The following is a 12,762-nucleotide window of genomic DNA, read 5'->3' on the forward strand; positions in this document are numbered from 1 at the left end:
TATATATATATATATATATATATATATATATATATATATATATATTTGCAGTGCTGGGTTGTTGGGGGCTCTGTTGCCAGATGGGGGGCAGAACTTTAACAAAGGGCTTTCTCTTGTGATGTCCCTATTTAAATTAATTTGTATTTCTAATAAAGGCTGTATTTCCTACTTCATTCCTGTACACCTGGTGATATTCTATTGTCTCTGACAGTGGACCACACCGGGTTAACAAAGGGTAGCGGTAGTATTACACTGCCTTTCAAATCTTTAATAAGTAAAGCCTAACACAGTAGGAAGCTGGAGCTGAGAGCTGCAGACAGGAAGTCAGCGTATTGAGAAACGACTAAACACATTGTTAGTATGGTCTGCACATGGGATTTGGTGACAATGAGAAAAATACTGAATGATAAATTCATTTTAAAAACGGTCAAAAAAAACATGTTACTCTTCTCCCTGTGGTGGAATCTAACAATGCAGACATTTGGAGTTTTATTCTGCCACCAGCCCCTAACAATGGTGTGAACAGGGTTTTGTTAAAGTTACTTGAAGCATCCACAAAAAGCGTCCTAGTTACTCAAGATAATCCTCAGACCTCTCCGCCAACAGTTTCCACTGGCAACCATTCTCTGCCAAAACACAACCGACGTCACCAATAAAAACCTTCTTCTTGTTCTATTGGTGTTATTGTATGTTATGTATTAAGGACAACAGACGCACCGGCAAGATAACACTCCGACTCAAAAAACTACATTGCAAGATTTAATTTTAGACATTTACTTACTAGACTTTTGTAAACTCATTTCAAGCAACACAAGAAAATTGAGTTTTCACGAGAGATTTGAGAAATATTTCCCCTTTAGGGTCGAATGATCTCTGCATACATTATTCTGGAACAATTTCGGGCTAAACTTTACAGAAAGATGAGTTTGTTCGGAACATTTTGATTTCAAACGCATGGAAATCAGGTGATCCGCAAATACCTTATAAAAAGGTAAATTTAGAGATTTGTTTTGGGCATTTTAGGCGGTTATTTGTATTATTTGTATAGGAAAACTGAAGATGTGAAAGGGGGAGCGAGACGGGGGATCATATGCAGCAAAGGGCAAAGGGAGGAGTCGAACACGGGCCTGCTCCGGCAAGGAGTAAACCTCATATATATATATATATATATATATATATATATATATATATATATATATATATATATATATATATATATATATATATATTTATTTATTTATATGAGCGCCCCTCTACCAACTGAGCTATCTGGGTACCATTACATAGGTAAATTTAAGAAGATATGTGAAAATGGCCTTAGAGGGTTTATTCTAAGTCCTCTATGTGAAGCCCTTTGGATACCTGCTAGTTGCTGTGAAGATAAACATAAATACAAGCTGATTGATTGAGTTCATTTGATTTAACATCTACAGTTTGTTTTCATCTCTTCCAAAATATCTCATTTTTAAATCAGATTTTCTGGTTTCCACTGGTCCTGTATTTGATTACTGCGGACCTTTAAATGTTTTACTCTAAAATAAAGTCTAATTCATACCTGGAGCCCTGAGCTTAAATCCTGAGTCACCTGAAACCATCGGAAGGCTAAATAATTGGATGTTATGAGCCAACGGAGAATATCTGAATGCTTATTTGCTGTTTGCTTGAATAAAAGATTGAATACAAATAAATTAAAGATATAATAAAGCACATTTGTGTTTATTAGGAAGATTAATGAGTGTGATGAAGATATAAATACCTACATTGATATGAATAAAGCTTTTTTTTACTCACCATGTTCCACTTTGGAAAGAGGAAGTCGGTGCCGACGTACTCAAAGAAATGAGCAAAACCTTCTTTTAACCAGACGTCCTCCCACCAGACCGGAGTCACCAGATCCCCGAACCACTGAAAGACACACAGAAGGAATTACTTGATGCAGTTCTCTGTTTGGAAGCAATTTATAAACTCCTGTAGACAGATTCTGATGGGTGTGTTTCTAGAAGCAAAATGTCCTAGTTCACACTAAAGTTGTCTCAGGGACCACAGCGCTCCAAAGGAGGGTCTGGTGAATCCACACAGGATTATGGGAAGGGAGTTAAGTGTGCTCTGGTTTATTGGTATTCCTTTAAGACAATCACAATCTTCCTCGGTTGTTCTGCAAAAACAGCCTCAGGAAGGAACTTGTTTTGGTGTACGTTCAAAAGTTGTTTTATTTATGCAACAGAGTCCTCAGATTGGACAGATAGTCTAGCTAGCTGTCTGGATTTACCCTGCAGAGATCTGAGGACCAGGTAACCATAGTCCTCAGATTGGACAGATAGTCTAGCTAGCTGGCTGGATTTACCCTGCAGAGATCTGAGGACCAGGTAACCATAGTCCTCAGATTGGACAGATAGTCTAGCTAGCTGTCTGGATTCACCCTGCAGAGATCTGAGGACCAGGTAACCATAGTCTTCATAATTTTACTGGAGTTTAAAATGCTAACACAAAGAGAGCTCAAGGCCAAAATGAGGGACATCCAGCGATGTAGACTAGTCTTCACCTGATGGTGCCGAACCAGCGCAGCGTCTGTCTGGATCAGACATGATGAAGCAAGTCTCATTCATCAGCAACACCGGAGGAAAACCAGCAATGTGGCTCCAAAGTGTGAAAGCTTGCAGCCGTGGTTTCGGCAATCATTTATATGGGCACGCTACCACCCGGTTGGACTGGAGAATAGAGAATACACTGAGCCCTGCTGATAGGGAAACGTGTCGCCTCAAGAGTAATGCATGTGGACCCGGGCTGGTTTCTGGCGACACAGCTCGAATTAAAACGGTGTAACGTTTAGGGACCAAATGTGAGTCCCCGCCAGTTTTGTTTTCAAAGCCTCAACGTTTTTCTCTTCAAGGCTTCAGCTGCAGAGCATATGGCAGACGATTGTTATAGAAGTAAAAAAATAAAAAAAGTTTCTCTAAATTCACTTTCAACTGTCATTAAAGCAGGAAAGAGACACACTGCGGTTTTCATACCTCAGCACAGTCTGTTGTGTCAGTAATTGGCAGTGTTTAGTGTTCCAGACGTAAATTGTCCTTCAATTAATCAACGTCTGCATCTAAAGTAGACTGTGTGTGTGTGTGTGTGTGTGGGTGTGTGTGTGTGTTCCTATGTGTATTGCTTCAGCCTGCAGTTGAAACTAAGTCAAGTTTAATGATGCCGCCCAAAGCCTTAAGTGTGTCCCCATAAAAACCCCCAACAACCTCTCGCCTCACACCAACAACAGCACTGGCTGGAGCACAATTAGAGTCACTAGAGCCAACTAGGGCTAATGTGGGCCAGTGTTTGTGTTCCGAGGCGGCTCTCTGCGTATGGAAACCCACATGAAGCACAGGCGGTATGAGGCTGATAAATCAAACACTAGCAGCTGGTGCAGAAGCTGGGAAAACACTTCATTTCTGAAGATAAGTAGGGCCCAACATCGAGCCAAATGTTTTATGTATTGCAAGTTTTTTTAAATTTAAATAAGCAAATGATGCATTATCTTGCTAATTAAAATGAGTCCAATTCATTTTGTTGACGTATTGCAGTCAAAGGTTTTTACCAGGGGAATTTTGGATCTCTTTTTTTTTTAACACTACAGAAATATGGAAAAAAAAGCCATAAAAATTGATTTTCTCCATGTTTTTAAGAATCAAATGTTATATAAATCAGGCTATGAAAGATATATGAACAAACCCCTCTGTGAAAACCTTCAGAATATATATCAGAATGAAACTGGAAAACATGGTGTATGGAGCTACAGAAGTGAAGAATTCTCGCTCAGAGTATGACAAGATACTTATTTTGAGAAAAACAACCTTTAAGAAAAAAAGTACACATAGCCTATCACAGAAAGGAGAACTCTACATGCACAAACAGTGTAGTTAAATAAACACCTAAATTTGTATTTTGAACGCCTTCCACTAGTCTGAGAAAAGGCACGCGGATGCAAAACAGCTCAAAATCTCAAAAGGTACATAAAAGTAAAATTGGCCTTAAACACTTGTTATGTTACGATCCAAGACAGAATTACAACTGGGGAAATCCGATGTTTCTAAAAGGGAAAAAATACAAATTTGCAGTAAAAAATAAGAAGACGAAAACATGAGAATGGGAAATCTTCATCCATGTGATGAAGTGAGCACTGCATGGTAGTTTGCTGCTGCTTTTAGCAGTTTATCATAGCTCTACCAAGCTTTACACACACAACATATAACATTTAAAATAGCATGGTGCAGTTTTGCCATCTAAAACCGCAGCATGTGTTTGATAAAGTCTACTGGTTTGCCGTTGCTAGATTTGGTGTCAAACTCTTGAAAGTCTTGGTTTTCATACAAGGCTCGACATTGAACCCCCCACTGGTTACGATTCACTTGCTGTTGCCAAATAAGAATTCAGAATCTCAACAAAAGACACCTGTGTCTAAAAATCTGAACAACAGGAAAACAAGAAAACGGCTAAATCAGCTGGGGCGGTGCAGGCGGGACATCAAGGCCACTGCAGCCATAAGCCACATCATTTTTGAGGGGCATATGGCCGGACGGAAGGGGGGGGGGGGGGGGGGGGGGGGGGGGGGGGGGGGGGGGGGGGAATGCACGGCAGCCAAGGCCTTCATGGCCCCCCATAAAATTCCTGCCCTCGACTGAACTATAAAGTTTAATAATAAAAAATGTGTCTGGACACAGTCCATAGCTCATCCAGCCTGTAGATGTAGTGAAGCCCAGGATGTGTCCACACATGCATACTAACTCCCTCCACTCTCTGGCAGGCTGACTGCGCGTCAGGGATTCAAACCGACAACATGTCAACGTAGTAGTTGACACAAATAACTTGCGTTGATGCATCTAAAACTCACACGGCTGACTCCAGCAACAGCACAAGACCTTTAGACACCACACTACTGCACTGGTGCAACCTGCACAATTGGTTTATTTACATTTTAGCATATTATTATTTAAACAGTTGCACATTTTGTTTTCCAATCCTGCACATATTCATATATTTTTTCTTTTCTTTTATTCCTATTTTTATTATTTCATGTATATTGTATCCTAGTATTTCATTTATATTTATATTCTTTGCTGTGTGACTGATTTTGCTGCTGGAACACCGTAATTTCCCATTTTTCTTGGATCAATAAATATCTACCTACCTATCTACCTATCTACCTATCTATCTATCTAGGGATTCCTTGCAAAAACACGTTCAGAAAAGGTTTCTTCAGAAGAGTCTGAAGAGTGTTTTGCTCTTAATGCTAACAACAAGGTAGTGTGTAGACTCTGTAAAATGATCCCAGAGTCTGGATAACAGCAGCTTGGAAAGGATTCAAGCCTTTAAAACTCAGTAAGTTCTGCTCCGCTAAATCTCTCCACCTTCTCCCGTAGCTCGCCGTATAGAGTGTCTGTATACAGTATGTGTATACACTATGTGTATACAGTATGTGTATACAGTATGTCCTGCACCAACATGAGTGTGAGGTAATCTGTGCAGCGCCCCCCCCCCCATCTTTAGTATTCAGTAATGTGCAACCAGGCCAGCTTGTATCTGAGTCCTATATAAAACGTCACTTATAACAACCCACGTGTTAAGAAATTGTCGGGTTTAAATCGGGCTCATGATTCCCTTAGAATGGAGAGAGAGAAAATTGCACTTTATTGTTAGTCTATTCCTCCTGAAAATGACTTGAGATGTGAATTTGTTGGACAGTTGGATTTATTTGATGCATCTGAGCTCATATTTTGCTAAAATTGCACTTTTTGTTAAACAGCTCATTCAATATTTTACCTACTACTGTTAAAAAAAAGAAGATGCAAATACAGGCTTCTCTTTTTGCACATGCTCTGTTTATTTTAAGTTTTTATTTTTGGATTGATAACCTATATCTGGCTTCAGGTTGAACAGTGCAGTGTTACACAAGTTTAATAAATAGAGATTTGATCCTTCATAAACATCTGTTTTGTGTAAACTGTTAATAATTGAGCAACGGGAAAATAATCACCAATTGCAAAATTAATCACTAGATTAGTCGACTAATCAAAAACATAATGACTAGATTAATCATTTAAAAGCTAATCGTTTGGGACAGAAAACCCCAAACCGACCACCTTGTGGGCGCTGGAAGGCTGCCTGGCTCAACAGGGCCGCTGGTCCGGCTCCCCGAGGCAGAGCTCCAGTCACACTGGAGACCCACTACAGTTTGTGGAAAACAAAAACCAGCGCCAGAGGAAGTCATCCTCGCATGATGAGGTCGCTGCTGCACCTGCAATCGGCAAAGCTCTTTTTACACACAGTAAAGTGTTTAAAACTGTGACTACACACAGTAGCCTTTTTTTTCAATTTACACACACACACACAATCGTGTCTGGCTATCTTTGTGGGGACCAGTCATTGACATAATGCGTTCCCTAGCCCCTTACCCTAACCTTAACCATCAAACCTAAATGCCTAACCTTAACCCTCACCCTAACCCTAACCTTAACCATCAAACCTAAATGCCTAACCTTAACCCTCACCCTAACCCTAACCTTAACCATCAAACCTAAATGCCTAACCTTAACCCTCACCCTAACCCTAACCATCAAACCTAAATGCCTAACCTTAGCCCTCACCCTAACCCTAACCTTAACCATCAAACCTAAATGCCTAACCTTAACCATCAAACCTAAATGCCTAACCTTAACCCTCACCCTAACCCTAACCTTAACCATCAAACCTAAATGCCTAACCCTAACCCTCACCCTAACCCTCACCCTAACCCTAACCTAACTCTAACCCTACTCCTAAAACCAAGTCTTAGTCCTCGAAAAGCCCTTTAACGTTAAGGGGACCAGCATTTTGTCCCCACAAAGCTGTCAGGTCCCCATAAGTATACTGTATTCACAGTTTTTGATCCCCACAAATGTAGCTATACCTAGACCACACACACACACACACACACACACACACACACACACACACACACACACACACACACACACACACACACACACACACACACACACACACACACACACACACACACACACACACAGCTCTTTAACCTTTTTTAATCTTAATTTAGGAGATTCTGACTTGGTTTCAGGGTTATAATCTGTTCCACAGCGTGTTTTATATTCAGGTCTGATTTATTTCATATTCATATTCCATAAAAGCAAAACGTTATATATTTATTTCTCTACATTTAAATGTCTGTATGTTTTAGGCATTGTGGATTTTCCAGAAGTCCCCAAAATCATTTAATGCAAAAATAAATAAGTCGTATGTGGTTGAAAAGGTTTTCAGTTTGGGGAACTGAACCAGCTGAACTGGAATTAGTCAGCAGTTGTTTTTTAAACTTTCCTGAACTATTGGAGCTACATCACGCAGCGCTATGCTACGCTACACTGAGCAATGCTACGCTACGCAATGTTACACAACACAATGCTACGCTACACTACGCAATGTTACACAACACAATGCTACGCTACACTACGCAATGTTACACAACGCTATGCTACGCTACACTAAGCAATGCTACGCTACGAAATGTTACACAACACAATGCTACGCTACACTACGCAATGTTACACAACACAATGCGATGCAACGTTAGGTTATGCTTTGTTAGCCCAATGTAGGGTGAAAAAGCTCAACAGCTCCATCTGTGTTTTGTCAGATGGATTTTACTTCTCTGCCACTCCACGCAGTCGTAACCTCACTACACAACGTCCCATACCACTCAGAAATATTAAGAATTTAGCAAGATTTAATTATGAGGCATTCTGATCAAACTGTACGTTTTCAGCTCTTTAATTTTTTTCTTCTTCTTTCATCGGCTTCTGAGCTACTCTTCATTTAAACATGACTTAAACATGATTTTTTTGTTCCTCCGCTGTGGAAAGGACTCCAGCCTTCATCCTGCTGCCTGGCGATGGTGGAAGTGGGTCACGAAGTCTTCAGTTCTCATCAGATTGGTTTCATGCTGGTACGATTTGTTCAAGCCTCTTGACAGATAGGAAATATAATGAATTTTACACCGGAGAGACGTTTAGTTTTGTGGTGACAGACTCAATGAAGAGACTTAATCCTCTGTAGTTGTTACTACTTCTGGAATAATTAAAAACGACGCCTTCTGTGGTTTCTACAACACTCTTTGTCTTAATTAGCCGTCCTGTCATCTCTCATCCTGCTTCAGCCTCATTAAAACATTTAAAAGGAGCCTACGGTGCGTCGGCCATTTCTGCCGGGGGAAGTTGAGTCGGGTTGCTGATGTACTGCTGTTGCCGTGGTTACGCGCCTGCATCGTGGGTTGGGTCTGTAAACTGCAGGGGGGGGGGGGGTGGAGTCAAAAACGAAAACGATGATGCAAAGCTGGACCCGAAAGACTGCTGAGGCGGAAGATTCTGGAGAGAATAGTCCGACATTAGGAGGAAAGATGATGAGTCAGGAGATGGAGAGATGGAGGGATGGAGGGATGGAAAGAGGTCTCTCTTTACTAAGATTTAGCAAGAGCCATGAAAATACCAGAGACAGATGACGGGTGAATGCTGAGCAGAAACACACACACACACACACACACACACACACACACACACACACACACACACACACACACACACACACACACACACAGACGTTTAGGTCCAGGAGAACTTTTCTGGCAGGGTCACTCCTCTATTCAAGAAACCTTGAAAACTCTACACTTTGAGAGTGTGTGTACGGTGAATGCTCCAAAATAATATCAAAATCAAATGAGCATTATTTTCCTATTTTAGACTACTCTGAAACTTTGGGTACGGTGCCTTGCTCAACGGCACCTTGCAGTGCCCAGGAGGTGCCACTCTCCAGCCACCAATCCACACTCCCCACTTTTTGGTCCATACAAGGGCCTTGAACCAGTGACCCTCCGGTTCCCAACCCAACTCCCACCCTGAAAGCCAAAGATTAATAGCACATGTACAGTCTTTCGCGGTGGCTGGTTTGACCACGGAAATATGAACGATGCTGAGCTGGACCGCGCTCTAAAGCGGCTACAGTTCGCACAATCTTCTGCATCGTAAATCGCAAAAAACTGACTACAGGAGCCATTAGCTCAGCCTCGTGGAGTATATATATATTTAGTTGGTGCGGTTCACGGGTGGATGACGTTCCCACCCCAAACGAACAGCTCCAGAGTTCGACATCAGCGTCCCGAGACCACCTCATCAAACAGGTCTCGGTTCGCTTGTTTGGTCCGCAGTAGGTGAGCATCTGAGTGAGATTGCTGCATTTAGCCTCGCCCAAACAAAGCGCATCAAGGGGGAAAACTGACGTGCGTGTGATTCAGCCAAACTAAATGAGGCAGGTGAGAAAGCGCCCTTAAAGTGGCAGCTTGTTACATATTAGTCTCTGCTCCAGGGCGTCTCCTGGGAGACATCCTGGTGCAACAACAACATGTTACAGGGACACAGCAGGGTGATGGACTGCTTCTTTATTTTCGTTAATTGAAATGTGGTCGCTGGTACGCTTAAACTAAAGATTGTAACAAATTATGCAATGACGCACTGAATCAAAACAAGAAGAAAAAGCAGAATAAACAAACCCTACTTTGTCATAACAGCTCCAATCTTTCCCTACTTCACCTCTCTGTCTTTCTGCGTCTCCCAGAACAAAGCAGATCTGTGCCTTTGATCCTCCTCCTCTTCTCCTCCCTCCCTCCGTCTGACCCTTGTTGATAAATATTCATCCTTTCTTCAGCAGATGGACTGAATCGGATTTTCTGATGGAGCTCCTCACGGCTCCGTGACAGCCAACACGAAATTAGTCTTGGCACAAATACTGTTTACATCTACACATCTGTGACACTAGAACAACTTCCACAGCGTCTTCCACCCTGACTGGCTAAATTGGAAATTAACATATGAATAACAGGCGCAACACAGTCTCAAACTTTCTGCTTAATTAATCTGTGACTGGCAGATTGGGGATTTAACAGTGTCGGGTTGACACACATTGATTTGGATAATAGCTTATGCTGCATCTTCCCGGCCAGTTGGATTAGGGCCTACGGCACTGCATCTGGACTACTTGGACCTGGTTTAGGACTGTGTCTGCATCTCATAGCCTTATCTGACAGCTCCTTGGCTCCTCAGTTGAACCGGACGTTGGTCTGTCCTTCCCCGGTGAAGGACGTCTCAAAGCTCTTGTTTCTACCCTGAGGACTGAGCATCAAGAGGCGAGAGGTGAGGATGCACGGGAGCAGCCTTCCCAGAAGGCAGGCAGCTGCAGGAGTTGTTAAATCTGCCCATACAGCTGACGAAATTAGATTAGATTCAATTTTATTGTAATTACACAGGTACAAGGCAACGAAATGCAGTTTGGGTCTAACTAGAAGTGCACTAGCAGCAGGTGCAGGATATACACTGGTTCCATAAGTGCAGGACATGGATATGTACTGAATAAATATAGAAATTAATACTATTATAAACAGAGTTTTCAGATAGATTTGTCCTATGAATATAATATATAGATAACTATTTTGAGCAAGATTTACAGCTGGATATACTAGGTGGATATTACTATAAATAGAAATTTTACAGATATGTACAATGAACATAATTTACTACTGGTTTGCAGAGTTAACAGGTGAATATGTACTATGAATATACATATATACATATACACAGACGGCTATTATTATAGAGAGAATTTTTACAGATATATTTAATAAGTTAGGCTAAAATGAGCAGTATAACTCATCATGTGAAATCATGTGACGCTTCAGAGGAAAAGACATCTCATCCCTCTAAAACACATCCGCTTGATTCATGTCTCCTCCCTTGCGTCTCTCCCGTGCCTCTTTGGTGGGAGGCACTAGGAAGGGAGGCATTTGGAGGAGTCAAGGAGGCCGTCTAAGGGGTATGAGATGCCCTGCAGGTCTAAACAGCTGTAGACCAGTTGGACCCAGACTTTAAGCCTTGCTAAAAAGACCTGCGCTAGTTGGACCTGGGATAATGGTCTTGCTTTGACACTTCTTATCAGGTAGATCCAGGATGAAAACCCTGCATCTGGATAACTTATAAACCGAATCAGATCCATGAGTGGGATCAAGACTAGGAGCCTTCCTGCAGAGTTCTGAATAAGATGATTTTTAAAGAGCTGTAGGCCAGTGGGAGGCTGGAAAAGAGCCCTGTTGCTAAGGTCTAAACCAGTTGGGTCGAGGCCAAGGAGGCTGTTTCTATAGTATTGAATAATAGTCCGATTTCTTCAGCGTTTTTCTTTAGAAAGCACGACTAAATCACTGATTCAAGATAAAGTTCTGAAAGAGGTCAACCCTAATTATAGAGATCAACCCAAATATAACGGTTATACCTGCTGCACATCTTGTTCAGTGTGTTTGCGTTTAACCCTTGTGTTGTCTTCCCGTCGACCGTGCAACTTTGTGTTTTTCTCGGTCAAAATTGAATCTTTTGATTGTTTTATTTTCAAAACATTTGTTGCTTTTCCCCCTTGATGTTTTTGTCAATTTTTTTCTGGGCCTTCTTGTGGGTTTTTTGGGACATTTTAGTCACTTTTTTCAAAGGTCTTTCATAAAAAGAGTTTTTTGAGTGCTATAAAATTGTAAAAAATTTAAAGAAAGCAGTGGGCTGATCATTTATTTTCATTCCTCATTTTTTTTGGGGGGGGGGGGGGGGGGGGGGGAGAACGAGGTGAGACAGAAAGACAGATCTGTGTAGGGAGACAGTTCGTCAGAGAGACTGTGTGTTCAGCTCTGTGACTAGTTTCTCTTTGTATTCCTCTTTTCATCACAGTTTTGCCGCACTCCCATTATTCACAGTGTGTGTGTGTGTGTGTGTGTGTGTGATGTTTAAATTGCCATATAAAGCTGGCTGGCTGGTAATTTACAACAACAAACACGCGTGCGTTTTAACGTGTCCTGCCAATCAAATAAAAATAAAAAGCAAAAAGAAACAAAGTGAAACGCTTCAGCCTCTGCCGACAAAGAACAGAATTACAATATGTTACGCTAAATGCTAAATGCTAAATTCTCCATACTGTACTGAACTACGTATATAAAACACCTCCATAAACCACAACCACGCCCGATAAAAACTATCCTGCATAAACATGTACATAACATAAATGAATCAGGGTCTAACTTAAATAAAATATTAAAAAAAAGTCCATTAGTGTTGAATCGTATTTTTATTACTTAAGCATGAGGCCGGCCTTAATCTATATTTTGCATGTGGCGAACAGCCTTAAACCAACCAGTCCAACTGTGTCTGTCAGCCCAGAACCCTTTGGTTTCTACTGAATCATGAATCTTATAAAGTGCATTTTGTTTCAGCGGCGCATTAACCCAAACACGGCGCTCCAGTGAGTATTAGGACGGTGTGTATGGGATGGAGTCAGAATGAACTACAGTGTGTTTGTTTCAGACAGAGTGCAACTGTGTGGCTGAGTGAAGTGTTTTCATGACACGTAGGAAGATTTATTATGGTTTGACACACACACACACACACACACACACACACACACACACACACAAACACAGAGTCGTGTCTGGCTATCTTTGTGGGGACCAGTCATTGAAATAATGCGTTCCCTAGCCCCTAACCCTAACCTTAACCATCAAACCTAAATGCCTAACCTTAACCCTCACCCTAACCCTTACCCTAACCATCAAACCTAAATGCCTAACCTTATCCCTCACCCTAAACCTAACCTTAACCATCAAACCTAAATGCCTAACCTTAACCCTCACCCTAACCCTAACCTTAACCA

The 12,762-nt window shown here is 41.5% G+C and overlaps 1 protein-coding gene across 1 annotated transcript in view; it reads right to left on the bottom strand.

The window, feature by feature from the left end:
- Positions 1-12,762, bottom strand: part of LOC117939069 (thyrotropin-releasing hormone-degrading ectoenzyme-like) — a 161,756-nt gene that overhangs the window by 54,361 nt on the left and 94,633 nt on the right. Inside the window, exon 7 of the mRNA XM_034864114.1 lies at positions 1,792-1,905. Within this exon, the coding sequence (XP_034720005.1) occupies positions 1,792-1,905 (114 nt within the window). The remainder of the gene's footprint in view (positions 1-1,791; positions 1,906-12,762) is intronic.

This window comes from Etheostoma cragini, chromosome 23 (assembly GCF_013103735.1).
Source record: "Etheostoma cragini isolate CJK2018 chromosome 23, CSU_Ecrag_1.0, whole genome shotgun sequence".
Taxonomy (NCBI): domain Eukaryota; kingdom Metazoa; phylum Chordata; class Actinopteri; order Perciformes; family Percidae; genus Etheostoma; species Etheostoma cragini.